This window comes from Phalacrocorax aristotelis, chromosome 19 (assembly GCF_949628215.1).
Source record: "Phalacrocorax aristotelis chromosome 19, bGulAri2.1, whole genome shotgun sequence".
Classification (NCBI taxonomy): domain Eukaryota; kingdom Metazoa; phylum Chordata; class Aves; order Suliformes; family Phalacrocoracidae; genus Phalacrocorax; species Phalacrocorax aristotelis.
Genome location: NC_134294.1, coordinates 2,475,124 through 2,499,124, shown reverse-complemented (window position 1 = coordinate 2,499,124; position 24,001 = coordinate 2,475,124). Strand labels below are relative to the sequence as shown.

The 24,001-nt window shown below is 46.9% G+C and overlaps 3 protein-coding genes across 7 annotated transcripts in view; 2 read left to right on the top strand and 1 right to left on the bottom strand.

The window, feature by feature from the left end:
* Positions 1 to 11: 11 nt before the first annotated feature.
* On the bottom strand, positions 12 to 22,018 carry OTUD3 (OTU deubiquitinase 3). 5 transcript variants are annotated; one of them, XM_075113921.1, is made up of 10 exons: positions 21,231 to 21,318; positions 20,898 to 21,009; positions 19,265 to 19,316; positions 9,323 to 9,471; positions 8,473 to 8,585; positions 5,273 to 5,395; positions 4,441 to 4,563; positions 3,332 to 3,428; positions 2,865 to 3,046; positions 12 to 2,525 (listed from the first exon to the last, which is right to left on the bottom strand). In XM_075113921.1, the coding sequence occupies exons 3-10, from the start codon at positions 19,306 to 19,308 to the stop codon at positions 2,349 to 2,351; spliced, it is 1,008 nt and encodes a 335-aa protein (XP_074970022.1). In that variant the 5' UTR covers positions 19,309 to 19,316; positions 20,898 to 21,009; positions 21,231 to 21,318; the 3' UTR covers positions 12 to 2,348. The 5 variants fall into 5 exon arrangements, with proteins under 5 accessions (XP_074970022.1, XP_074970021.1, XP_074970019.1 ...); XM_075113920.1 differs by having other exon boundaries at positions 20,803 to 22,018; XM_075113918.1 differs by lacking the exons at positions 19,265 to 19,316; positions 20,898 to 21,009; positions 21,231 to 21,318 and adding an exon at positions 10,329 to 10,569 and having other exon boundaries at positions 12 to 691; positions 2,326 to 2,525.
* Positions 14,737 to 16,654, top strand: RNF186 (ring finger protein 186). The gene has a single exon (XM_075113923.1). It carries the CDS (start codon positions 14,829 to 14,831, stop codon positions 15,747 to 15,749), a length of 921 nt encoding a protein of 306 aa, XP_074970024.1. The 5' UTR covers positions 14,737 to 14,828; the 3' UTR covers positions 15,750 to 16,654.
* The window catches only part of TMCO4 (transmembrane and coiled-coil domains 4), a 41,043-nt gene continuing 38,436 nt past the window's right edge, over positions 21,395 to 24,001 (top strand). The window contains exon 1 of the mRNA XM_075113915.1: positions 21,395 to 21,450. The gene's annotated coding sequence lies outside the window, so the exon portion shown is untranslated. The remainder of the gene's footprint in view (positions 21,451 to 24,001) is intronic.

Here is a 24,001-nt window from a genome sequence, read left to right as displayed (position 1 = left end):
AGACTTACGAGCCCAGGACATTAAGAGTTTGTTTTAATCACGTTACACTTGGAAATGAAAGCATTTTCAGCCACATATTTGGTTACAGGTATCAGAGGCCACGAGGTGAAGGTCAGCCTCTGCTATTTAAGACGTGTTGCTGCTGCAGGCCTGCCCGTTTACCCTGGGCAGGATGAGGTGAGGTTTCGTGGGTCCCTTCACCCCTACAGAAGCTCAGCTTCCTGTCTGCTGGCTCCAGGACAACTCACGTCACAGCTCCCCAGGCCTGAAGCGACAATAATCCTCCCATCAGCTCTGGCTCAGGAAGGCAAAAAAGCAATTAATTAAGATCAAACATCTTATTTGTAGTGTACAACTGCAAATTCTTACTGTCTTTTCAAGCTTGCAGAACCCACTTGCCTTTCACATCGAAACACGGCTGGGCAAAGGTGACATGTTTCCCTGAACGGCCTCGCTGTGCCCGCGGTCTGCCAGGCATCGCACCGGTGAGGTGACTTGCGCTTTCTCCCGGTGAAGCTGAGACTTGCCATTCCCTTCACAACTGTACAAGTGACTGTTCTGGGGAAAAAGACTTCCAGGAGGCATCACCGCTAACAACAGGCTAAGGTTGGCTTAAAACGGATTTTACCAAAGTCATTTTTCACTTTAAGAATGGTGCCGTGCATTCAAGGCTCCTCCGTGCTCTTCCAACCTACGAAATACTACAGTTAGGCCGCTCTGCAGCGGCTACCCGCGCTACCACGGCACTCAGAGCAGCGCTTAGCACGCTGCTTCGCTTCCCAGACACAATGTCCCACTGTAAAGCGTAAGAACTGCTTTGCATTGCTTTTTATTTCCACCAAGCTCATGACAGGACCAAAAAGAACTTCTTCACCAGTATTAAAGCCTGCTCCTCTACACCACCAGCACTTAAAGCAGAGCTCCTTTTTATTCTTCAAATGCTCTTGATGAACAGTAGCAGAGCATGTGAAGAAGTACGAGCTCAGATAGCAGCAGTTCAGTCAAAAAAGGCATATAGATTTCCGTGCTGATTTAGAAACTTCAAAGAACACACAGAATTCTTTCAAAAGCAACGTTCCTTACTTTCAAAAAAATCCATTTCATCTCTGCCCTGGCTGATGAGGTGTCTCCTGTTATCTATTGTGTGTGTAAGAGCACACGTGCTTTCTTCAAGCTTAGTGCTTGATAAAAGTCCAAAAACCTGAGTGAAGCTGAAACACTGCAAGCCGTAAATTGATGGCGAAGTCCCACAGCCCTTATGCTTCAGTTCAAATTCCCAACCCTGTAGTGGAAAGCATCACAGGATTCAAGCTGTACATGCTACGGTACTTGGTGACCTTGCCAAAGAGGAATTTGAGATGAAAAAAAAAAATCCTACCCTGGAAAAAGCTTGATTTATGAAGAGTGAAGTAGGCAGGGTTCCCAGTGAACACTGCTACTTGGAAGCTTGTTCCCAGGGCTCTTGATCCTTTGGCTATACTAATTTCATTTGGAGACTAACAACTATGAAGCTTCTGGCTTGGACTAAAGCTCTGGAGTAGCCCAAAACTCAAGGGTATGGCAAAGGAGATGAGAGTCCAGATGTCCAAGTAACAACACTCAACAGAAAACCTCATGCCTGCTTAAGTCGCATTTTACTACCCCATTAGACTTCACCACATCATATTAATTGGCCCTGCTGTCTCCTGAGTCCACTGCTATTACTCCTTTTTTTTTTTCTAAAGGCCAGCAAATGAGCTGATCTCAAACTTAAGCAAGAAGCAACAGTTCTAGTTAGATTAGAACTAATCATTGCATTCTTGCATGGAAAACAAAGAGGAATCTCATGTTTGATACAGTTGGCTGTACCACACACAGCTTTGGAAAGGATTCTGGGATTCTGTTCCCTTAATTTTTTAAATTCAAATAGAAAAGAAAAAAAAAAAATCACATTCCTGAGTTGAGAACTGTTAAGGCTTCCCTGACAGCAAGGCAAAATAAAGCTCCTCCAGCATAACCAAGTAAAAAATTGCTATTAAAAAAATATTCTAAGCACATAGAGATCTCAAAACAAATCTAACACTGCTGTGTGAAGAAAAGGTCTCACCTTCACCTAACGCCAAAATTATACAAACAAGTCTCCACTTTCTGTGAAGTTCAAACAACTCTTCTCACACATGGGTTGATGCAGAATTACCGAATAATTGTTTGCCCCACAACCGAAGCAAGAGGAAATTCATGTGTGCTTAGAGATCTCCGCCGAAAGGGATTTTAAGGTAACAACGGGTGGTCGGAAATGTGCTTAAGGGGTGTTTGGTCTTCACCAGTTTTATTTGCTTTTCTCACCAGAGCGCTCAGAACACATTCAGTCATATGTTTAGAGCTGCCATGGCCTTCACCAAGGTGACGTGGTTGTTTGAGTCCGTCTCTGTCCTGCTGCTATCTGCACAGTTACTCTTGTTGGCCAAGACCTTTTGTCGGTGCCGTTCTTCCTGCCGCTTCTTCTTCTCTAGCCGCTGCTGTTCCTTCTTTTGTTTTTTAGATACCTGAAAGGGAAGGATGAAAACACAAGGTTGAAACCACACGTTTTCTGCTCAGTTGGGGAAAAATAACACACTAGAAAGGAGACAAGAAGACCTCAAAGGAGCTGCCAGAGAATGTTTATTCCAAACTACTTATCTGGACTTTATTTTGTGTCATTTTGGAAAGAAGGCCACATGTCATCATTAAACGTTTATGTCAGAGAAGTCACAGCTGTAGCAGCAACAAAATCCAGTAAGGGGAAGCTCTTTTTGATTCAACTACAGTTGCTGATTAAGCAACCCTAAGCGTTCCCCTAATTGTTAAAGGGCGCACAAATCACTGACAAACCACCCTTCACATACCTTGGAACTTCTGTTAGTCTGATTCTCTTCATCAGATCTAGCCTGTCCTTTGTTGTTTTCTACTTCATCTCGCTGCAAATTCCGATTTCCAGAGATTCTTGAACCAGTTCTGTTTTCTTCCCACAGAGTTCTGCTACACGACTTCCGATCTTTGCTTTGGGGATCACACTGCTCCTCAGTACCTACCGAGAAGACAGGGTTTTTCTCAGACACACTCCACCCAGGAGCTGTCTCGGTGTCAGCCATTTCCTTCTTCCAGACTTTCTGGAAAAGTGGGGGTTTTTTTCAAAAGCTGGATTGGATCTGCCCTCACTAATAACCTCCCTGAGGACAGAAAGGCTGAGGTGGCAGCACAGCCAACAGCAAGCTTCAACCGCTACTGTGCCTCTTGACCTGCTGCTCACAGCAAACACCCACGTCAGACAGCGTGCTTCGGAAGCACCAGGTGACACACTCCGTGTACTTACTGATTCTTTCCACTTCATTCACTTGAAAGATGGCAAATATTGCAGATTCTATATTATAGTCTTCCACTTCCAGAATCTGGCTTACTAAGTCAATGTCCTGTCCACGAGAGGAGAAAGAACACACTGAGGAGAGTTCAAATCACTGACACACGTTCCTGCAACAACCCTCTGCACCACTGAGAGGGGGCTGCTGTCTGCTTTTATGACCTTTCAATTAGCCTGGATTCCATTTCAGAAAAAGGTGAGGGAGGAAAGCTTAAAATTCTGAAGGTAATTAGAAAAATGAACACGCTGTTTCAGCGTAACCGTTTCACTCCTGACCCTTTCTGTTCTATGCATGTGCACAGCGCGAGCAGCACCCTGCAGGAACCACACAGGCTAGCCGGTGACAACGGCTAAGACTCACAGGGTATCCAGTCATTTGGGATGTTCAGCTACAGACGTCTAGAGAGCAAGTCTCATGAGGAGAGGTTGAGGGAGCTGGGGGGATTTGGCCTGGAGAAGAGGAGGCTGAGGGGAGCCCTTCTCACTCTCTGCAGCTGCCTGAGAGGGGCTGGAGTGAGGGGGGGGCTTGGTCTCTTCTCCCAAGTCACCAGTGACAGGACGAGAGGGAACGGCCTCAAGCTGCGTCAGGGGAGGTTTAGCTTCAATATCAGGGAAAATGTCTTCACTGCAAGAGTGGTCAGACACTGCCCAGAGAGGTGGGGGTGTCACCATCCCTGGGGTGCTCAGAAACCGTGCAGACATGGCACTTGGGGCCATGGTTTAGGAGGCCTGGGGGTGCTGGGCTGGGGGTTGGACTTCATGGTCTTAGAGGTCTTTTCCAACCTTAATGATTCTATGATCCTCAAAGGATTTAAAATTTTACAGAATTTGTTTCAAAGTAAAATTTTGGAGAGATTGCAAGATAAACCTTCCATAATTATTAGGTATCCACGGGGGTATTTCATCTGCATTTAATGGTTGAGTCTAGGCCAAAAACCACCCTGATTTGAGGCTGTGGTACTGAAATTATCCAAGATGAATACTTTTTAGAATTTATCCCAAGGCTACTTTCTTGTTTCGAGGAGGTTTGAAGATTAAGCATTAAAAGGCTATTCAATACTTACTGAGCATCCAGTTGCGTCACACACTTTTCGTACAGCATCTTCCATTTCAACTTCAAACTCATCTTCAGAGTCACCCTTCTGAGGCTTCACTTCCTTCCTATTTGAATCGTTGTTGCAAAGCATCTGCAAGAAAAGCAAAGCACAGGACATCACATAAGCACGTGCAGCAATTCCATCATATGCAGTAAAAACAAATCTGACATCGTAATACATTTCATTATTATGGCACACTTCTCAGAAATACCCCGTGTCAAAGCATCTCAGAAATCCTGTCACGTCTGTCACCACTGACACCGTTTCCCATGACTCGCATGCTACCGAGCAAACTCTCACGTACAGCAAGATCGTGCATAGCAATAGTCACCTTCTTTTCAAATGAGCTATTAACTTTTTTACAATACCACACATTACACAGTTGCGTGCAGAGAACCTCAAAGAGAGGACAGCTTACTCCTTAAGAGAGGAAAGCGAGATTAGGAGTACTGTATCCAGCTGTTACATTTCCATCTCTTCCCTCCCTTCCCTTTTTTTTGCATTCGAGGTGCACGAGAGCATAATTTAGATGGGATTGGTTCAATACACCTACGGCCCACATCACAGCATCAGAGTTGGGATTGATTTTTCAGCCCAGTGATTTAAACACTTCACAGCCTGTCTCGGGAGAGCAGGCAGCACTAGTTACAGTGACCTTAGGGTCTTTTCTATCCCCAGCATGACACAGGGACCAAGCTCTTTTCTCAATCTCAATGCAAATGAGAAAGGAAATCAACTGGTAACTCATCCATTTTATTTACCACCCACAGCTGGCTCAGGTCATTCTGTTGTAACCAACCTCCATCTGAAGATATGCTGGAGCTTCAGAATCGTCATTGATTCTCCTCACACTGTCGTAGTGCTCTCCGTGACGATACGCAATATGAAGCTCCCTCACGTTGTTTTTGTCTGTGCCCCGAATCTAAATGAAACAAAATAAATTGCAAATGAGGATTTGGAATCAACTTTAGCATCGTATTTTTTCAAAGCGTTGTTTTTGGAAGCAATGATAAACACCGTGATCGGAAGTAAGTACATAGCTACTGAAGCATCTCTAAACAGGAAGAGTTGACCTAATAATCCAGATGTGCCCACAGTAACACCAGACCCTCTGTCTCAAGGATAATGTTTGAGAACCAGATACACGAGACTGGGTCAGTTACATCATAACAAACAAAAAAAGTATGAAAATATTTTGGTGGAAAACTCAAAACTATTTTATAAACTTTCCAGAGGAGCTACTAGTTTTCTGATCATTCTCCCAGACCCAATTTCAGTCACAGCTCCCATTAAGCCTACAATGCCTTTTCCCCCTCAAACATGAGGAAAAAAAAGAGACCGTTCATGTGATGACCACAGCGGAAACAGTCACCCCGGAGTAAGTTTTGCTCTGCAGCTGGGACAAGCTGCTGTTTTAACAGTTTGCATTCGAAGTGGGTATGTTTTGTTTTTTAAAAGGAAGGCTAATAGAAATAAAGGCAAACCATGAAAACTGGTTAACTCAATTCAGGAGCACCGTTAACAACCAAATGTTCCTTTGCTTCATCAGCACCAAGTACAGCAGCTTCCACAGAAAATTCCTGCTCTGAGTATTACCTGTACCGATGCCAGGACCATCACTGTCTCAAACTATTCGCTAAAAGCTACACAGCATTCCAACTCTTGCAAGGAATGCAGAAAATTACACTGCATTTGCAGATCTCCTTTGCTTACCTGTCAAGCCAGAGTTCAAAGATCTGACAGCTTTCCAGGAGAAGATGTCAGTAAGCAAACGACAAGAAATGCTTGCTTTAGGGCTCAAGAATTTCCCAATCCTTTTACATCTTGGAATCAGCTTATCCCAACTTAAGAGTTTTTACACCAAGTCACCTTTCAACCACGTCTGCGGTTTGTGTAGTGCTAATGACTTCAGATTTCACAACAGATATTCTCCATTCACCTATGTGACACTTGTTCACCTTGAAATTCCAACTCAACACTTGGTTATGCTGAACTCCTACCTTTTATCCTATTTAATCAACATGTTGGATCCAAGTAAGATTTATTTTTAACATTTCTCCTTTGCCAGAGCCTAAATAAATCCTGCTCCTAAAACCTAACAAATCCTGAAGCTTTTGGAAGATTATTCTGAAAATTAGTCAATTTGGCTCTCGGTAGTGAAGCCTCTTTTTTGTCCTCTCTCCACAGCACGCTGGAAGTGTAAGTAAAAGATAGCTGCAGGTGAAAAAAAAGGCAAACTGAAAAAAATGTAAGCAGTTATCCAAAAAGCCAATAAAATAACCTATACATCTGAGCTAACTTGAAGCTCAACGTTTACAGTCACTATCAAAAAGGGTAAAGGGTGTTAAAGCCCTAAAAAGCCCACACAGAGATGTCCACCTCCACAGAGCTTTCGACTAGGCCAGAGCTTGAGAAACAGCTGGAGGCCCTCAACACTTCTGCTCGCACTTTTCCAGCTTAGGTGTAGTGGATGCAAACGGTTCTCTTAAAATTAAAGGATAACTCACCATCTGCTTTAGAGCTGGGACCAAAGGAGATATTCACATCATCTGCTTTAAGCATCTTGCTGATACGGATTTCTCTGGAAATGCTCTCTTTGGAATCTAAAGTTTTGATGGGGCTCCAAAGTGGAGGGGGAAGGGGGGGAAGTATGTAAATGTATAGAAAATTAAGAAAAAGTGTGTCCTGGGTTAGTCAAGCTCAGCAACTTGCTAACATTGTCACCATGTTGTGATCCTCTGTGTTATTTGATGCCCTGATCTACGCTCTGTGTGGGTCAGAGACTCCTTATGTTACAACTATTAACAGCTCGCTCTACTGAGGCTATTCAAGAGCCTAAGACGACCTTTCACTAACAAGACTACACTCAGGCGAAACAGAACCTTGTCACGAACTCTGTATTTACAGCCCTGGAAAGGTCAATGAATGGGGGGAAGGAAAAAAAAAAAAAAAAGAGTTTAAGGTTTTTGAGAGGATACACACAGTATCATTAAGAGTTAAGGACACTGAGGTGAGCATCTGGATCAAAACAGTAACAAAACACCAACAGCACCCCATGAACTCTCCGGCAGGGTCATTACCTCTGTAAGCTCTCGCAGGTCAAGCAGCTGAATATTCCCACTTATTCATGTAATTGTCAGGGACACTACTTTTTTCAAAAAATATGTAGGTTAACTGTCTTACTGCCCATGGCTGCCATACAAATAAAGAGTTTAAACTTGTTTGGCTTCAGGAATCCCCTGACACTGTTTCTAATGTATTTAAGACACCACTGACAGCTTTCATCTGGTCTTTTATCTTTATTGCGCTATTTAATCTATATAATTCATTGGTTCTGTCTGTAAATTGGGGCCAGAAACGGGGCCCATTCCAGTGTGGATTTGCCAAAAAAAGAGTAGGAGGGACCTGACGGATTACTTGTTCCAGTGGCCCGCTGTCAGTGGAACCCAAACACAATCCTGTCCCAAAGCTGATTAAATACCACCTTAAGATTTTAAAACTCTTTCCCTGTTCTACCCAGTCCAGATCCTCATTTCTCCAACTGTCAGAAACCTTCTCATTCCAAATCCCAGGCAGAATTGATGGAGCTTCATTCCAACACACTGCAGGCATTGCCCCACTACACCTTTACCTCCATATGCCTCAATCAAATACAGGTTTCCTTAAGCCTGGTTTGAATTCCTATCAGAAAAGTCACCTCATACGTAGGCTGATCTTCAGAAGAAACGTATCAGTGAAGCTAGTAGCTTAAAACCAGATTGAACTTCTCTGTCTCCACATACTTATCTTTCCTGCCTTTATTGTTCCCTTTCATCCCCTCTCCTCCTCGCTGAAATCCGCAGTGTTTTCCTTCAAGGCTGAAAAAGCAAGCACAGCTCTCCACCATGTCCAGCTAACTATACCTCCCGACTGCTCTCTTCTAATAGATTATGCAGTTTCAACACTATTTGTATTCATCAGCTAAAAATTAGGCCAAAATAGAGAAGTTTTGTTTCTCACCTGCCACAGCGGAGCATTAAGCTGATGAATAACCACATTCATTTGATTGTTCCTTGCAAAGGCCACAATAGCATCGTTGCCAGCAAAGGTACCAGGCTTTGCCAAATTGGTAACTAAAGGAAAAAACATTCAAAAGAGTTGGAAACCTAGTTTCTGACACTTCCAAAAGGACTGGAGGGATAGCGAGTAACAAAATTTCAACACAAGCCCCGGAAATTCTGGAAAGGAAATCCCAACTGTGAAACGGTGACTGCTGAGGCAAGAATTTGGCAGTGACAGAAGTTAATGTATCTTAAACAACCACAGAAACCTCTGAAAAACTGCAGTATACCCTCAGATTATACAAGGCCGTCAGCGCTGCATTAGCTCAGAAGGAAAAGTGCCACCTACTAAATGACCAAACCATTTTCCTGCATGGTACTTGGCACATCCCTGAAGCTGTCAGAACAGAGGCTGTATCAGCCTCTGCTCTGCATCTTCCCCTGTGTTACCACTATGAAACGTCAAGGGGAAACAGAAACCCACTCCACACCCACCAGCATTCAAGGAGAGCTAGACAATTTCTGCAAGTTCCTCTTGAAAACACCACATTTCCACTCCTTGCCTTTTTTTCTTCTCTTTCCAAGTTTCTCCTAAATTTAAACAATTTCCAGGACAAGTATAATGCAAGTTTAATAGCTTATCTTTCTACGGAAACCTAACAGAGAGAATAAACTCACCGTTCCTAAAAACAAGAGAGGAGCCCTCACATAGTTTTGGGATGAGGAACTGTTTAGTGAGGAGGTGCTCAAATGAGATGTAATCACATTACACAATAACCCCTCCCATTAGTGTCCTGTGGAGACCATACCGTGTTTCTCAAAGGGTACATCATCCTCCACAAACGGCTCAAAATCCTCCCGCTGCTTTATCATGTAATCCACGGTTTCCTGGCGATGTCTGAGGTGGTTCCGGGAGTGCCCCTCAAGCTGGTCACCAAGGGCCCGAAACAAACAGTTGCTACCGAGAGAGAAACCCCAAGTTAGCGTGTCTGAAACACAGCTCACAGGCACACCGCAAAATCAAGGACCCTGACACAGCAGAGGGCAGAGTATGGTGTTCACAGGAAGGGAGAGCTGCACTCTTTCTGCCCAGTGAGTTCAGCAAGGATATGAGGGTGAAGCAGGACCTGTTCCCTGTGCATTGAACAGCTGCTGACATCAGAAGAAATGCTGGTAGCAAAATAAGGTTTTGAGTGAACATCAGCTCCAACAGAGTAAGTCAAGGGCGGTAACAGTGCTGGGCCAAACTGTCTTAAATTGACACTGAGATGAATGACATCATGCAACAAAGGTCAACCCAGTGATCTACTATGCCATTTCTCAGCAGACACATCTAATGCCCCTTTCACCCAGTAATTATGGGCCTTCCTGTGACCTGCTCAGCGGGCCAGTGGAGCACTCAGCCCACCCAGGCATCAGGGCTAGGACCACCGGAGTCCTCAGATGAGCAGGTGACACAGCTAGGACCAGCAGAGCCCTCAGACCAGCAGGTGACACAGCTAGGACCAGCAGAGCCCTCAGACCAGCAGGTGACACAGCTAGGACCAGCAGAGCCCTCAGACCGGCCGGTGACATTGTCGTCAGCCCCCGGGGACGCAGACCCTGCTCAAGCACAGAGCAGAGCGCCCTGATCCCTGTGGAGTGTAGCGGGGAAGCCCACACCCCTGTGGAGAACTGGCCCGCTCGACCCCGAGGGGAAAGCCCTCAGCCCCCGAGGACACCGGCTCCCCACGGCTCCGGGGAAGGAGGAAGCCTCAGCTGGCCCACGGAAGCACAGGACCCGGGAGCGCCTGGGAGACCGGTCGCGGCGCTCACCCATCTCCCGGCACCTCCCGGAGCTTGAGGCCGAGGGCCCGGAGCTGGCGGGCGAGGCCCCCACCACCCGAGCCGGGTGCCGGGGCCGCTCCGGCGGGGGGCTGCCGGGGCCGCCGCGCCCTCCTGGGCCCGGTATCAGGCCGGGCCTTGGCCGCCTGCTTGCGGGACATATCCTCCGGGCGGCCACTGCGCCTGCGACGCCGGGCGCCCCTCCCGTGACCGCGGGGCGCCACCACCGAGAGGCGGGCGAGCGGCCAGAGTGCCGCCGCTCTACCCGCGCGCCCCCACGCGGCGGAGTCCTCCAGGAGGAGCAGGTGGACGAAGGCAGGAGGGAAACTGAGGCTGGGGGAAGCAGAGGGCTTTAGGGATCGAAGGCAGTGGGGAGTGCGAGGGCAAGGAGCAGCTGGGAGAAGGGTGAGCTATGGGGAGGATGCAGCGAGCAGCACTGTAAATCATTCATTAGTGCACCAAAATGCTTCGCCTCAGCTTGATTGCACACCTCGTTAGCTTCTGCTCCTAATTGTACTCCTCTGCCTTGGAGCTTTGCCTCAGGGGCACGGCCACAGCACCCCTGTATTGCCATCACCTCCCACGGGTGGGTGCCAGACGCTGCCCTTGTTTTCTTCTCCAGTTACAAACCGTCCCGCATCACTTCAGCCGCTCTGTCCCGATCCAGCACCAAATGAGCCCTCCGAAATGAAAAGGAAATCAAGAAAGAGGGGAGAAGATGGACTACCCGCGAGGTGGCACCAGGCCGCCGTGGCTGACGGCAGTCAGGAGCAGAGCAACGATCGATTAAAATGAAACGATTAATTAAATGCAATGCGTGTGATAGGCTGAACCTTCGTGTCCGATACCCCTCGCGCTGAGGAACACCTCCATGGAAGGGCAGGGCAGGGCCGGAGGCGGCGGCACAGCAACGTGAGGGCGACTCACCCAGAGTACGGCTTTAGGGGGAGATCTGCTGCTGCCCTCGCGCTCTTCCCCTCTTCCCACAAACAGTTACAGCAGTCACCCACCGCTAAGGCCCTCCTGTCCTGCCCCCATCAACCCTCTTCTTCCTCGTCCTGCTTTGCTCTGCAGGTATACCAACAGAATTTGCCTGATGCCATCGGAACTGCTGTGCATCAGTTGGATTTTAGGTCTAATTCCTGTTCCGAAGGCACATCCAAACGGCTTTGTGTTGAATGCTACAAAAACACTCTAAATGTGTAAAAAAAAAATCCCTCATTGCACTGGACAACAGGTTGTAAGTCTGAAAGCAACCACCCCTTCACAGCAGCTCCCTGCTTTGCTCATATGTGTGCTGGGTGACATCACGTCAAGGCTTGACACCAAGACAATTTTTTAAGTTATGTAGTTTTTTAGGTTCCTCTTGTCCAGAGTCCCAACAACCTGAAACACAGCTTGAGCATGGGAGTATCACCACTACCTTACAATCACAGAATCATGAAGGTTGGAAAAGACCTCTAAGACCATGAAGTCCAACCCCCAACCCAACACCCCCAGGCCTCCTAAACCATGGCCCCAAGTGCCACGTCTGCACAGTTTCTGAGCACCCCCAGGGACGGTGACTCCCCCACCTCTCTGGGCAGCCTGTGCCAGGGCCTGACCGCTCTGGCAGGGAAGGCATTTTCCCTGATATTGAAGCTAAACCTCCCCTGACGCAGCTTGAGGCCGTTTCCTCTCGTCCTATTGCTTGTTACCTGGGAGAAGTGACCAACCCCCCCCTCACTCCAGCCCCTCTCAGGCAGCTGCAGAGAGCGAGAAGGGCTCCCCTCAGCCCCCTCTTCTCCAGGCTAAACCCCCCCAGCTCCCCCAGCCGCCCCCTAGCACACTTGTGCTCCAGACCCTGCCCCAGCCCCGCTGCCCTTCTCTGGACACGCTCCAGCCCCTCAAGGCCCTTCTTGTCCCGCGGGGCCCAAACCTGAGCCCAGCATTCTAGGTGGGGCCTCTCCAGGGCCGAGCACAGGGGCCCCATCCCTGCCCAGCTCCTGCCGGCCACACCAGTGCTGACACAAGCCTGGACGTTGTTAGCCTCCTTGGCCCCCTGGGCACACTGCTGGCTCTTCTCAGATGTTCTGAATATTAGCGTGCTCACAGCCCTACAGCAAGTGAGGATTTTACTCTGAAATGACACAACTGTTCTTTTATATCCATTTCCTGTCATAAACAAGTCCATAAGAAGCATTCCATTGAAGCACATTTTCTTATGCAAACATACAAAAGCAGGAAAGCAGGAGGAGTGCATAAACTGACTACAAATGATTAATGACAGAGTAATTAGCTGAAGTAGCATTAAAGGGCTCTAGGCAATCCAGTGAAGTACAACCCGTGTGCAAGCCGGTGAACATCCCTCACGATGCCATGGACAAAACGAGTCAAAATCAGGGCAGGTCCTTCAACCCTTGGCTGAAAATTTCATCAATGGAGGGCAACAACAAACGGATGTTTTTAACCCAATACGACCGATAAAAACTGGGTGGAGAGACCACATGCTGCCGGAACAATGCTGCTGAAAACACAGCTTGGGAATCGCACCGCTGCGGCCTCCTGAGCCCCCACACCAGGCCACGCTTCCTCCCTCGGGCTCCCCGATCTGTGTGGCAGTAGCCAGAGCACCAGGGAAGCAGGAGGACCTCTCCAAACCACGACGCACTCCGCTTCCCCTTCCCTTGAGTGAGCTGTCCTCGCTGCTGACACGCACCCGTATTGAAAGAACTGTGCCTCTTGGCCAGCTCTGGGTTTCCAGCACACACAGTTGAAAGTCGCTCCCACCCATTGCCAAGAGACAGAGCAAGCAGGCACGGAGGCAGGTGTTCATCCCACCTAGTTTTTAACTGAAATACTTAAGTTTGGAGTGTAGTTGCCCCTCTTGGCGTCCATTCCAGGTTCCCAACATCTGCCAGACAGTTTCGTACTGTTCTAATGATTCAGGATCTGTACATTTTAAGACAGTTCCATTCTGGAGACGGGAAGGACAGACAAAATTTGAAACTCCTAAAGCACTGTAAAAATGGCAGCTCTTGTCTTCTACTTTCTCAGATCTTTTCAACAGCATTAACTTATTAATAAAGAGGCACGTGAAATGCCACTGAAAATTCTATTTTTAAACGTAGCTGAGCCTTGCAGTTCACCAGCCCACTTCCAGACGTTCTTGCACTTCAACTACGAGTCCCACTTCTGCAACTGAAAGATCTTCAGGCTCCTAAAATTTGGGGTCACCCAAAAGTCCATCCAACAATGCTAAATGCTGCATCAGCAGAAATACAGCAGGGACGCACAGACACTTTGACGAAGTTTGCTTATGACTAGCTTTCCACTCAGCAAATAAGAACAAGCTCTTCTCACCTCATCCCCCCCTCAGCGAGTTCATGAGATCAGAGTCTTCCTGAACTCCTTGCCCTCCTAAATTGCAGTTGTTTCATTTCTTTCTGTTGGAGGGAGAGGCTGGTATATGGCAGCACACAGGTGCCCTTGAGGCTACAGGCTTGGTACAGTGTGTCTTCTGCTGGCAATGCTGACTTAGTCCAGCTTTCTGGGATTAGTGACCCTTCCTCTACTACCTTCCTTCCTTCTGCAGGATTCTCACTGAGAAACCAGCTGTATTTTACCCCCTCAAATAAAAAGGCAGAAAGAAATTAGAGAGTGAGGGATTTTGTTCAGGCTTTTTTTTTTCCAGAAGAGCTGAATATTCACAAACCCACCTAACAGAAGGGCATTCCTGAGCGCGTGAGGTTGTCCTGTGAACACCAGGAAAAAGCAGAGGGACCTACCAAGACAATAACCTTGCTTTTAATTTCCAGATCTCTCTCACTGACTCTGTGAGACCCTCTGTGATGCTAAGTCATGCTTCAGTTCACACCTGAAGCCCTCCGATGACTGAAACCAAAGGGGATGCTCCTAGTATAAAAGAGTGGGTAACAATCAGACATTCAATACTCCGTGTTAATAACCTTGGTCTTGTTCTTTACTTTGTGCTGGAGGGTAACAGCTCTAGGGTAGCGAGTATTGCTGAAGCCAGAGCAGACTTCCTACCCAGAGCACTCAAAATTGGTGATTCTTACACTCTCTCTAATCAAAGCACTGCAGTGTTTAGTTAATATTAGGTAATTCCTCCAAACCTGTCACTGCCTGGCAAAGCAGCGTTTAGAGAGCAATGAAATTGCTTTTAACAAATAAAGTACTAATTTAGTAATAATGGCAGTGTCTGGCTGTCCCAGTGAACAAAGCTGCAGCCTGCTAATGCCACGGGGTCTGCTTCCAGGCAGGAATTGCTCAGTGATATTATCAGCTGTTGTAAAATGCCTTGGCCACAAAGTTAATCATTAGCTCTGCTCCCCATCTCATAAAAACATCATATCATAAGAGCACAACACGCTTAGAGCTGTCACTAATCAATCATGCATACAGCAGGCATAAAAGCAACGCATAAAAGGAGTCAGATATTCGGCAAGTCCTTCAGCTAAGGGAAGACAAACCACACCGAGGTTTATCTCCATGGAGAGAGCCACTGACAAGCTGAACCATGAAAACGAATCGACAACTCCGGGAGTACCAGAGGCTGAAAAGTGTGGTCCTGCACCCACTGCAGAAGGCGCTGCAGAAACAAGTGGAGCAGGACCCCGAACAGAAAATGCTGCAGATGTGAAGAGGCTGGAACTCACTGAAGAACACATTCAAGAAGTGGAGAGACCTTCAGGCACAGAGCAAGACAGTCCTGATGCCTTTAAACCAGTAATTCTGCAAAGAGACTGTCCAAACTCAAAGCCACTCGTTACGCTAACGAACTCAAGCTCTCCCGAAGTATGCAGGTCTGGAATGAACCACCAGTGTCCAACCACAGCATCTATTGATATGGACTGCCTTGTCTGCTTCAACAAGTACAACATCTACAGAGTACCAAAGCTCCTAGACTGCCAGCACGCCTTCTGCGCCGTCTGCCTCAAGCTTATACTCAGGAAAGAAGAGAGTACCTGGATAATCACCTGCCCCCTGTGCAGAAAACCCACTTTTGTGTCAGGAGGACTCATCCGCACACTTCAAAATAAAGAAGACATCATGAAGCACTTGGAAAACCCCAATTCAAATCCTGAGGTACACATCTCTGCTGTAGGGCTGGACGGCAACAGCTGGATTCAGACCGGCCAAGACGTGTTATACAGAGATGACAACGTTGCAGCAGACAACAGACTGGCTATCCAGAGACTTGTGCTGCTCCTGCTGCTTGTGGTGATTCTCACCATCCTCATCCTCCCGTTTATACGCTCTGGGCTGATAAAATGGGTAATTTGTCTCATGCTTATTTTGGGGTTGGTCATGTCTATGGTGCTTTGCTGCACTCCGAAATTCTACTGGAGGTGTAACAGGGACTTGCTCACCTCCTGCCACAAGGAGACCCACGTCGCTGCCATTGCCTGAAGCAATTAATGCGAGCTGCCTAGAGATAATTGCCTGGTCCTGCCTGGAAAGCCACATGTTGGACACACCAGTTCGTTACTGGACTTTGAAAGCAATCATTCACATAATAAATGAAACAGGTGGCTAAGGTATCCTGCTCAGGCTCAACCGCAATGCACAACATTGTTTCATTTAATTACTGGAAACACAGGAAAATATTTATATATTGATATTTATGAGATTAAAAACTGTAAGGTTTCCACACAATTTTTATTCCAGACTAATAATTTTGTTGTTTTGCTCATGTCACTTTGTTCTTGCTTGTATCATCCCCCGATGACACTGCAAACATTATCTGAAACACCGGACAGGTGACGTCCTGGGGAAATCCCTAGCCGTGGTTGCATTTTCCCACTCTCTTAACACATGTACGCCTCTTCTTGTGACAATGCAGGGAAAGAAGACTGCTAAATCAGGGACTGGATGCCTAGCCTCGGTGGAAGAGAGTAGTTTTAACCCAGGTTATCACTTCAATCCTTATCATTGCCCAAACAGTTGTTGGCCGGAACGGGAAAGGGACTGGGAAAAAGGGATGTCAGCTGGTGCTGTTTTAAGCTACACACAAAATGGGAGAGGAAGAAGCAAAATCAGCTCTCCTCGTCTGGAGCCTGTGGCTTGCAAAGGGCAAGGCTCTCAGAAGCTCATGACACTCCAAATTCCCCATGCTATTTAGCACAGAAATAGTTCCTCTTGCCTGAACTCCCTTATGCGTCTCCCTGCACCACCTCTTGTCTTGCACTCTTTACATTAAGTATGGCATTGTCCTGGGGGATGCCCAGAGACACACAGACACGTGTCAATTGCTATGCCATACCACGTGTGAGATTTCTACATGGATCGTGTCCATTAAAGTTTAATAATGTTAATTGCTCATTGACTTCTGTGTTTCAATTCCTCACTGACAATTAATGTCAAAACATTTCACAGTTTCCTCGCTCACAGGAACTACAGCTGAGAAAGTGTATTAGGGAATCTGTACAAGTGAGTTGGTGAGTAAAGCAAAGAAGTAATGTGCTGGGTTTCTTCCTGGATTTAAAAAAAATACTCAGTTGCTAAGAAAACGTCCTATAACCCAACTGAAATGAAATTAGAAAAAAATTAGGAGTTTGCTCAGTTAAGTTACATTTTTAAGAGCAGCAGGGATCTCAGCAGACCTTGGATCAGGCCTGTGGTAAATATTTGTGTTCGATAAGAATGGAAACTGATGTACTCCGATTGCTCAGTATATAAATATACATAGTGTCTCACCAGCAGATAAAAGAGATTAGACTAAGAGGGTAAGGAGCCGCTGTCCTTCTAGAGTCTTGGAAAAAACCAGATCTATTTTCTGCCTAAGAACACGAACCTTCAAGGGAAATAAATGCTTTGATTTTTCTAATATATTCGGACAGCAACTGACCTACTGCAAAGTGGATATGTAGCAACATTTGCTAATAACTAACCAGAAAAAAGCTTTTCAACTGGGAAAAGGCAGATGCTTTTAAACCCAAATACTGTATTATTCCAAATACAGCGACTAGACCAGATATTCAGCTGTACTGAAAATAACTTCAGAAACTCTTGCCAAGTCTTTCAGCTCAAAGACAATTTTCCTACCAAGGCTAAGGGGTGACTGGTACCATAAAGGTTTGTAACAAATATATTAATATTGGCCTGAAGGTAGTGTATGTGAAGGCATCAGAGTTAGCGAGAAGGGTTAAAGGAAAATTATGTGCTAATTGCTACAGAACACTAATCTCATTCAAACGACCAAGTAGCAAGGAAGAAACAGACTGTCCTAAAGATAAGATGACAAAGATGAGCTGGATTGGAGCCATAAAATAATTCCAATTAAAAAAAAACCAAAACTTTAAAAGGAGAAGAGACCAAGGAAGATACCAAACAACTCCAGAAGGGTGTGTGAGTTGCACCCACTATCAGTTTGCCATCATCAGTCAGGAAACCTAATGAAGATTTTAGAGGCAGTGTCCCTTGTCCTCCATATCATGCAAAGTGGAGCCTGGCCAGCCTGTGCGGGCTAGTCAGCACATGGGCGTGAGTGAATGAGATCAGAGCATGAATGTGAAAAGGGAAAATTAGTTTGTTACGTATCACCCTGCCCTTCCAAAAGGGTGCGTTCAATTTTATTACGCTAATTTCTACATGTGGGGTCCCGACCCTGGGACCGGACTGATGTCGGGGTCTGCTGAAGAGGGGGATGCCACAATGAGGCCGAGGTGAGGGGTGGAACTAGGTGAAGACTTGGTGGTCACCCCTTGCTCAGCCCCAGCCCTGCTGTGCAGGCCCCGGTAACATGCCTCTGTCACTCCCTACACTGCTTATCAGCTGCCAGAAAATAAGGCCTAAACTTATGTCAAGAGCCTGGACAGTTTCTAACAGAACACCCTGTGGGAAGTATTTAAATCAAATCAAGAAGGTGTCACCCACTTACAACTAAACACAAGCACAACTAGTGGCTGAGGGTTTAGTTGTGTGACTCCTTTAAATTATAGAAGCGTGAACATTTTTGCTGAACCATAAAGCCTTCCTCTTTCCTTGCCCCTCATTTATCTGCTCAAACAGCCCCTGTTCAGCTCCAAGAGTCGTAGCAGGGTGTGCTGCAGCGATTAGACTCTGGGTACAAAGATATGTGGGGACGGGGGGCTTCACACCAGCTATAAAATCACAGAATGGGAATAACCTGGTGGAGCTCCCTCTCAGCTCTGGTCTCAAAGGTCTGAGACCTTTGACCTTGCTGCAGACTGCTGGAACACCAAACAAGTCATATTCCCCTTCCTCCAATTTCATGTATCTTGCTCTACCAATTTCTGTCTTATTATGTATTGGGCTTACTATATAGGTTAAAATAACTTGCTTAAGGACAGTGAAAAATATAATAAAATTGTGGTATAAGTTAAGTGCCTGGTGTCTTGCCAGTGAAGCACATTGACAAGACAAAATCTGTCTCTCTGTGGATAACAGTCGGGGAACAGTGCATTGCACTATAGTGTCAGAAAAACAACGGCCAACAGAAAAGGGCTTCCCTCGAGGCAGTATACACCAGTGGGGAGGAAGGCAGCACACTGTGCGATGATCTCAGAGAGATCCACACAGAAAGATTAGCAGCTGTAGAAGCCCAGATTTTCACCCCTACTGCTTTGTATTAGCACCTTCCAAGCATCCATTCAGCAGTTCAACTGAAATGTTTCTACAGCCTTTAAGAACGACTAACAATCAGCTGATTCACAGTTCATGATGTTGGTAGGAGTCATTCGGCCCTAGAACCCGTATCTTTATAACAGCTGTTGATTCTCATCTGACAAGATAACACTCGATGACAATGTAAACCTTTAAAGCAGCAGCTAGGTTTATGGAGAAAAGGCCAACAAAATTGTATTCCTATTCTAAAACGCAAAGAATTTGCTTGTACTTGGTTTTAATTCAGACCAGTCTTTTTGGCAAGAAAGTTTCAGCTCCAAATCGCCTTGACCTGTTACCTTTCCTCGCTGGCTCCCAATGTTGGAGGGTGACTAGGGAACATGCCATAGCCTGAAAGAGAGAGGTTCATAATGAGAAATGGGCCCAGGCAGTATTATTCAGCTGTACCTGAATATCTGAGAACTGTGACTTACAAAGACAGAATCCCAGCGAGACATTAACAACATGAAAAGACCAAACAGCAGTATTTAAGCATTACAATCTGTATAGACAGAATCCCGGACCAGCAACTACAAAGGTGTTTTGTTTAACAATGCATGTACACGAGCCAATTTTAATTAAAAAATAGGCCTATCCTTTTGTCACGCACGCTCCCACTCTGCCCCTCTGCCCACAGGGCCCCTCCCAAAGCCACAACTTTCCCTATTCCACCCCTTTCCAGGCTTCTTGTCAACAAACAGCACCACCATCACCCACTACAGTCACTAGTCACTTACGCAAGAGAGTGAGACAGGTGCCTGAAGAATTGTGAGTGTAGGCGTTCTAAATTACTGTTAAATGTAGAAGCCTCACTTTAACTACAGAACTTTAAATTATCCATAATTGTGCTGGATTTGATTATTATGAAATTGTATATAACAAGATCCCAAGTTTACAAATCTGGTAAAACTCCTAATTGTCAGTCCACTCAGCTTACGTTTCAGACCACTTTTAACAGCTCTTCTGCATTATCACACAGATATAAACAGGCTAAAGTAACACATTTCACGCTTCCACGTTGCTGAGATTCTGTACAAAGAGAACTTTGGGTTCTCAAACACAGAACTGTCAAATCTACAAGAAACTAATTTGCAGATCTTGGGCTGAGAGCACAGATTTGCGTCCAGGTGATTCCTTGCTTGTTGTGAACCATTTGCAACTTGCCTGTTGTGTTCTGCTGTCACCTAAGTCACAGGTGACATAGATAGCTTCTGCACCATAACTGGGATCCACAGAACTCTCATTCTGAACTTTGGTGTTACATTTAATGACTATATGATTATGCTTAAAACACCTATATATAACATGAATACTTGTGTGAGTAAACCTGAGATGGTCTAGTATTAGTAGCAAGGAACCAGGGCAAGATATTTGGCCAAATCAAAATCAGTTTTTAAACACAGCTGGTACCCACATTTTTTTTTAAAAGTATTTATAAAAAGTCCCACATAGCATATTTTAAAGCATAAACTGGTTACCCCAGCTACCAAGCAACCAAAGCTAGTTTTACTGTTATGAAACATGATCATACAGAAAAACCTCTTGCCTTCCCCTGAAAAAAATGTGTTTCTCCAAAAATTACTATGCATTGGACTTGGGGATCCAGCCTGAGACTGCTCTCAGAGCAAATGCAGTTCTTAAAACCCCCAAAACACAATGCAAAAGCCATGAGCTCGGGTAGCTGAACTAACTCCAAAGCTTTAGGATTTCTGCAAGGCCAATCAACCGCAGTGGAGCAAAGCCTCCCGAGCTGACTGCGCCAGTGCTTTCAGAAGCGACACATAAATAGCCCTCAGATTTGCCTGATGAGCGCATATAGATATACAAAAGCACATACTTCAGCTTCTGTTCATATGGCTTTGGGATCCAACCCAGTAACACGGCACGAAGTGTGAGACACCACTGAAGCTTTAATTCTCCTGAGACACCAACCTGTCCTGCAACAGATGTGGCAAAGGAGTCTTGGTGGAGCAACCTGAGAGCAGCTTCACCAGATGTACATCGCCACCTCTCTCTGTAACCCTCCCTCAGAGAGGGAGCAGTTCTGGCAAGGGAAGAAGGGTTTTAAAGGGAGCAAAAGGACCCATACCCACATAGGCCTAAACCCTGAGCAAGGCACCAATGTAGCAGACAAGGCCCAAGACTGTGGGTAAAGGCGGGCAGCGAGGAAAGCGCAGCTCTACCCATCTCGTGGTGGAGATGGACCCAGCACCGCCCCATGAAGGGGCCAGGGGACAACGGCCGGCCGCCAGCCCCCACCATCACCTCAGCCCCGCGCGTCTCCCCTCCGCGCTCCGCAACCTACGCCCGTCGCTACGCCAGTCGCGTAGGGTAGAGCAGCCTCTCTCGCCGTACGCAGATTGCGTAGTGGAGGCGGGAAGGGCGGGCCTGGCAGAGCCGGGCCGGGCCGGGCCGGGCAGGAAGGGGCGGGCGGGAGGCGCGGAAGGAAAGCGGCGGTTCCGCTTTGAGGCCGGGCCGGCAGCAGGTCGGCTCCGGGCCGGGGGAGGTGGGGAAAGGGGCTGGGCAGGGCGGGGGTGCAGCTCCGCGGGCCGAGGGGGTGAGCGGGAGGGACCCTCTCCTCAGGCCGCTCCCTGAGGGGAGGGCTGTGGCGGCGCCCGCCCCGCTGCCGGGGCCTGGTTTCTTCTCCTCACTGGTTGTCAGAAGTGCTGCTTTCTGTAAAAAAAAAACAAAAAATGCCTGTATTCTGGCAGCAGAAGTTTCAGTCACAAAGGATGTGCGATAAAAGCGAATATCGGCAGCTGCGGGGATGTTGGTGCTCGCAGCTTTACCAGCTGAGGGGTTTCTTTCACATTTTTCCCACTCGTGATTTCTGCGTGCTGGTCACGTCCCCCTCCGCAGCTCTGCCCGCCTCCTGTGTACTGACATCGCTTCTCAATCGCTGCTGCTACAAGCGTCGGGATTAACTGGATCAAACGCGCTCAGTTTTGCAACTACTTAAGCTTTAGCTTTTCCATGTCCCCATCCCCTTGGTGCCTGATCTCTGGTTTACATTTAGCACGCGTTTCTGCGGCGGCTGTCTATCGCATTCGCATGTTTTTGCGGCAAGACGCGATTTTATCTGGGACTGAATTAATTGCATTCCATGTTCGTACTTCATATCTACGGATTAAAATCAAAGGCCGTGGTGCTCCCAGCGTGTAAGCACATGTGTGGCTCTGGAGCCCTGTGCAAGTTCCCAGGAAAACTCGTCTGTCCAATGTTTCCAAGGTTGAGGTGCCCAGTGTTTAATCGCAGGGTTTTGGCCCTATGTTTGGCGTTTTGGCCAGCCCCATCTGAATAATTATCTACAGCTACTTCTCTGAGGTTGATGAGATGCCTCATTAACTTCTGAGGGTCTCAGGGGTTAACGTGTGAGCGATTTGGTTGCTTTTTGGATGAACGCAAAGCCAGCATCTCTGTAATTCTTCCAGCAGTAGGGAGCACGCGTGTATTGTACAGCATTAGATCCACAAAAAGGATTGTCTTCCTACTTTCCAAACAGGATTTTGGGAACCGCTGTATAAAATACGTCACCTCTCAAGAAAGCGAAGGGCTTTGTGTGAAAAGCGAGTGCTGGAAGTGATAAAAAATTTCCCTTTCAAGTGATGGTTCAGATTATGGCAATGCTATTGATTGCTGAATCACATTGTTTGAGAGAGAGACATGAATTCCAGTGCCACAAGCTGTAAATAACTTTCTGGATATATTTCTAGCTCTCAATTCCCTCATCCATTTAGGACAAGAAGAAATGGCCTCAAGGTGCATCAGGGGAGGTTTAGGTTGGATATTAGGGAAAATGTCTTCCCTGCCAGAGGGGTCAGGCCCTGGCACAGGCTGCCCTGAGGGGGGGGGCAGTCACCGTCCCTGGCGGGGTTCAAACAACGTGTAGATGTGGCACCTGGGGCCATGGTTTAGGAGGCCTGGGGGTGTTGGGTTGGGGGTTGGACTTGATGGTCTTAGAGGTCTTTTCCAACCTTAATGATTGTATGATTCTATGATCCTGGACTCAGTGGCAAGACTTGACCCAAGTTTTCTTTACTAAATCACACGTAGCCATTTTTTTATGCTGCATGTCTGAGAATCCGAGCCCCTTTTTTCCTAGATATTTATGAAGAAATAGATATCTGTGCTGAGGGGATGCACATCGAGCGTACTGATGAGAGTATCTTCAGAACTTCCTCTGGGTATTCCAGATGCTCAGCATCGTGAATTATTTGTTGCATAACGGCAATGAACTTGCATGCAAGAAGCCGCTATGGTGTCGCTCCATAATTGGCCACATCTTTTATGTTATCGGGAATCAAGGTTAAACAGTTGTACTGTTTCTGGATCCTTTTGAGCTGCTTCACTTTTCATGTGAGCCTGTGTTAACAAATCAATAAATCTATCACAGCAGGGAAGGGGATTTTATTTTCAGTGCTGTCTCCCATAATAAGCTAATAAACCTGTGTCCAGAGGTGAGTAGACCTGCCAAGTAATTGTAAAGTTATTGAAACTTTAAACGTTAGATTATTTCTGGGCAAATTGGTCCATAAGTCTGGATGTTTTAGGAAGGTCAGAGCCTAGTGATATGAAATGGCTTTTGGGTGTACAAATGAGGGCTTTGGAGCTCCTGAGGTGATAAAACAATCTTTGGATTTTGTTAGGAAGTCCTGGGAAGCGTGGAGGCCCATCTTGTGCCACCTCTGCAGGTGTGTGTTCTTGCTGCAATTCAGCAAGCGTAGATGCTGCTGCGCGTTGGGGTTGGTACCGGCGTGGGCCTGCCGGGGCCGGGATTGATCCCAGGCACCCACTCGCCCCGGGGAAGGTAATCTGGCCCTTCCCTTCTCTGGTTGGTACGGAAATACCAGAGTTTGTTTATTCCTGCGGACTTTGTGCTCCCATGTTGCTGGAATGTGATGTTTCCATGGAAACGCACCGAGATGCCTTAGACCTGTGTGCTCAAGCCATCAGGAGATACGTGCTGCAGGGGGGCTGAGCTCTCCCAGGAAGGGAGGTGCGAGCTGCAATAACCATCGGCCCATGAGTGATGAATT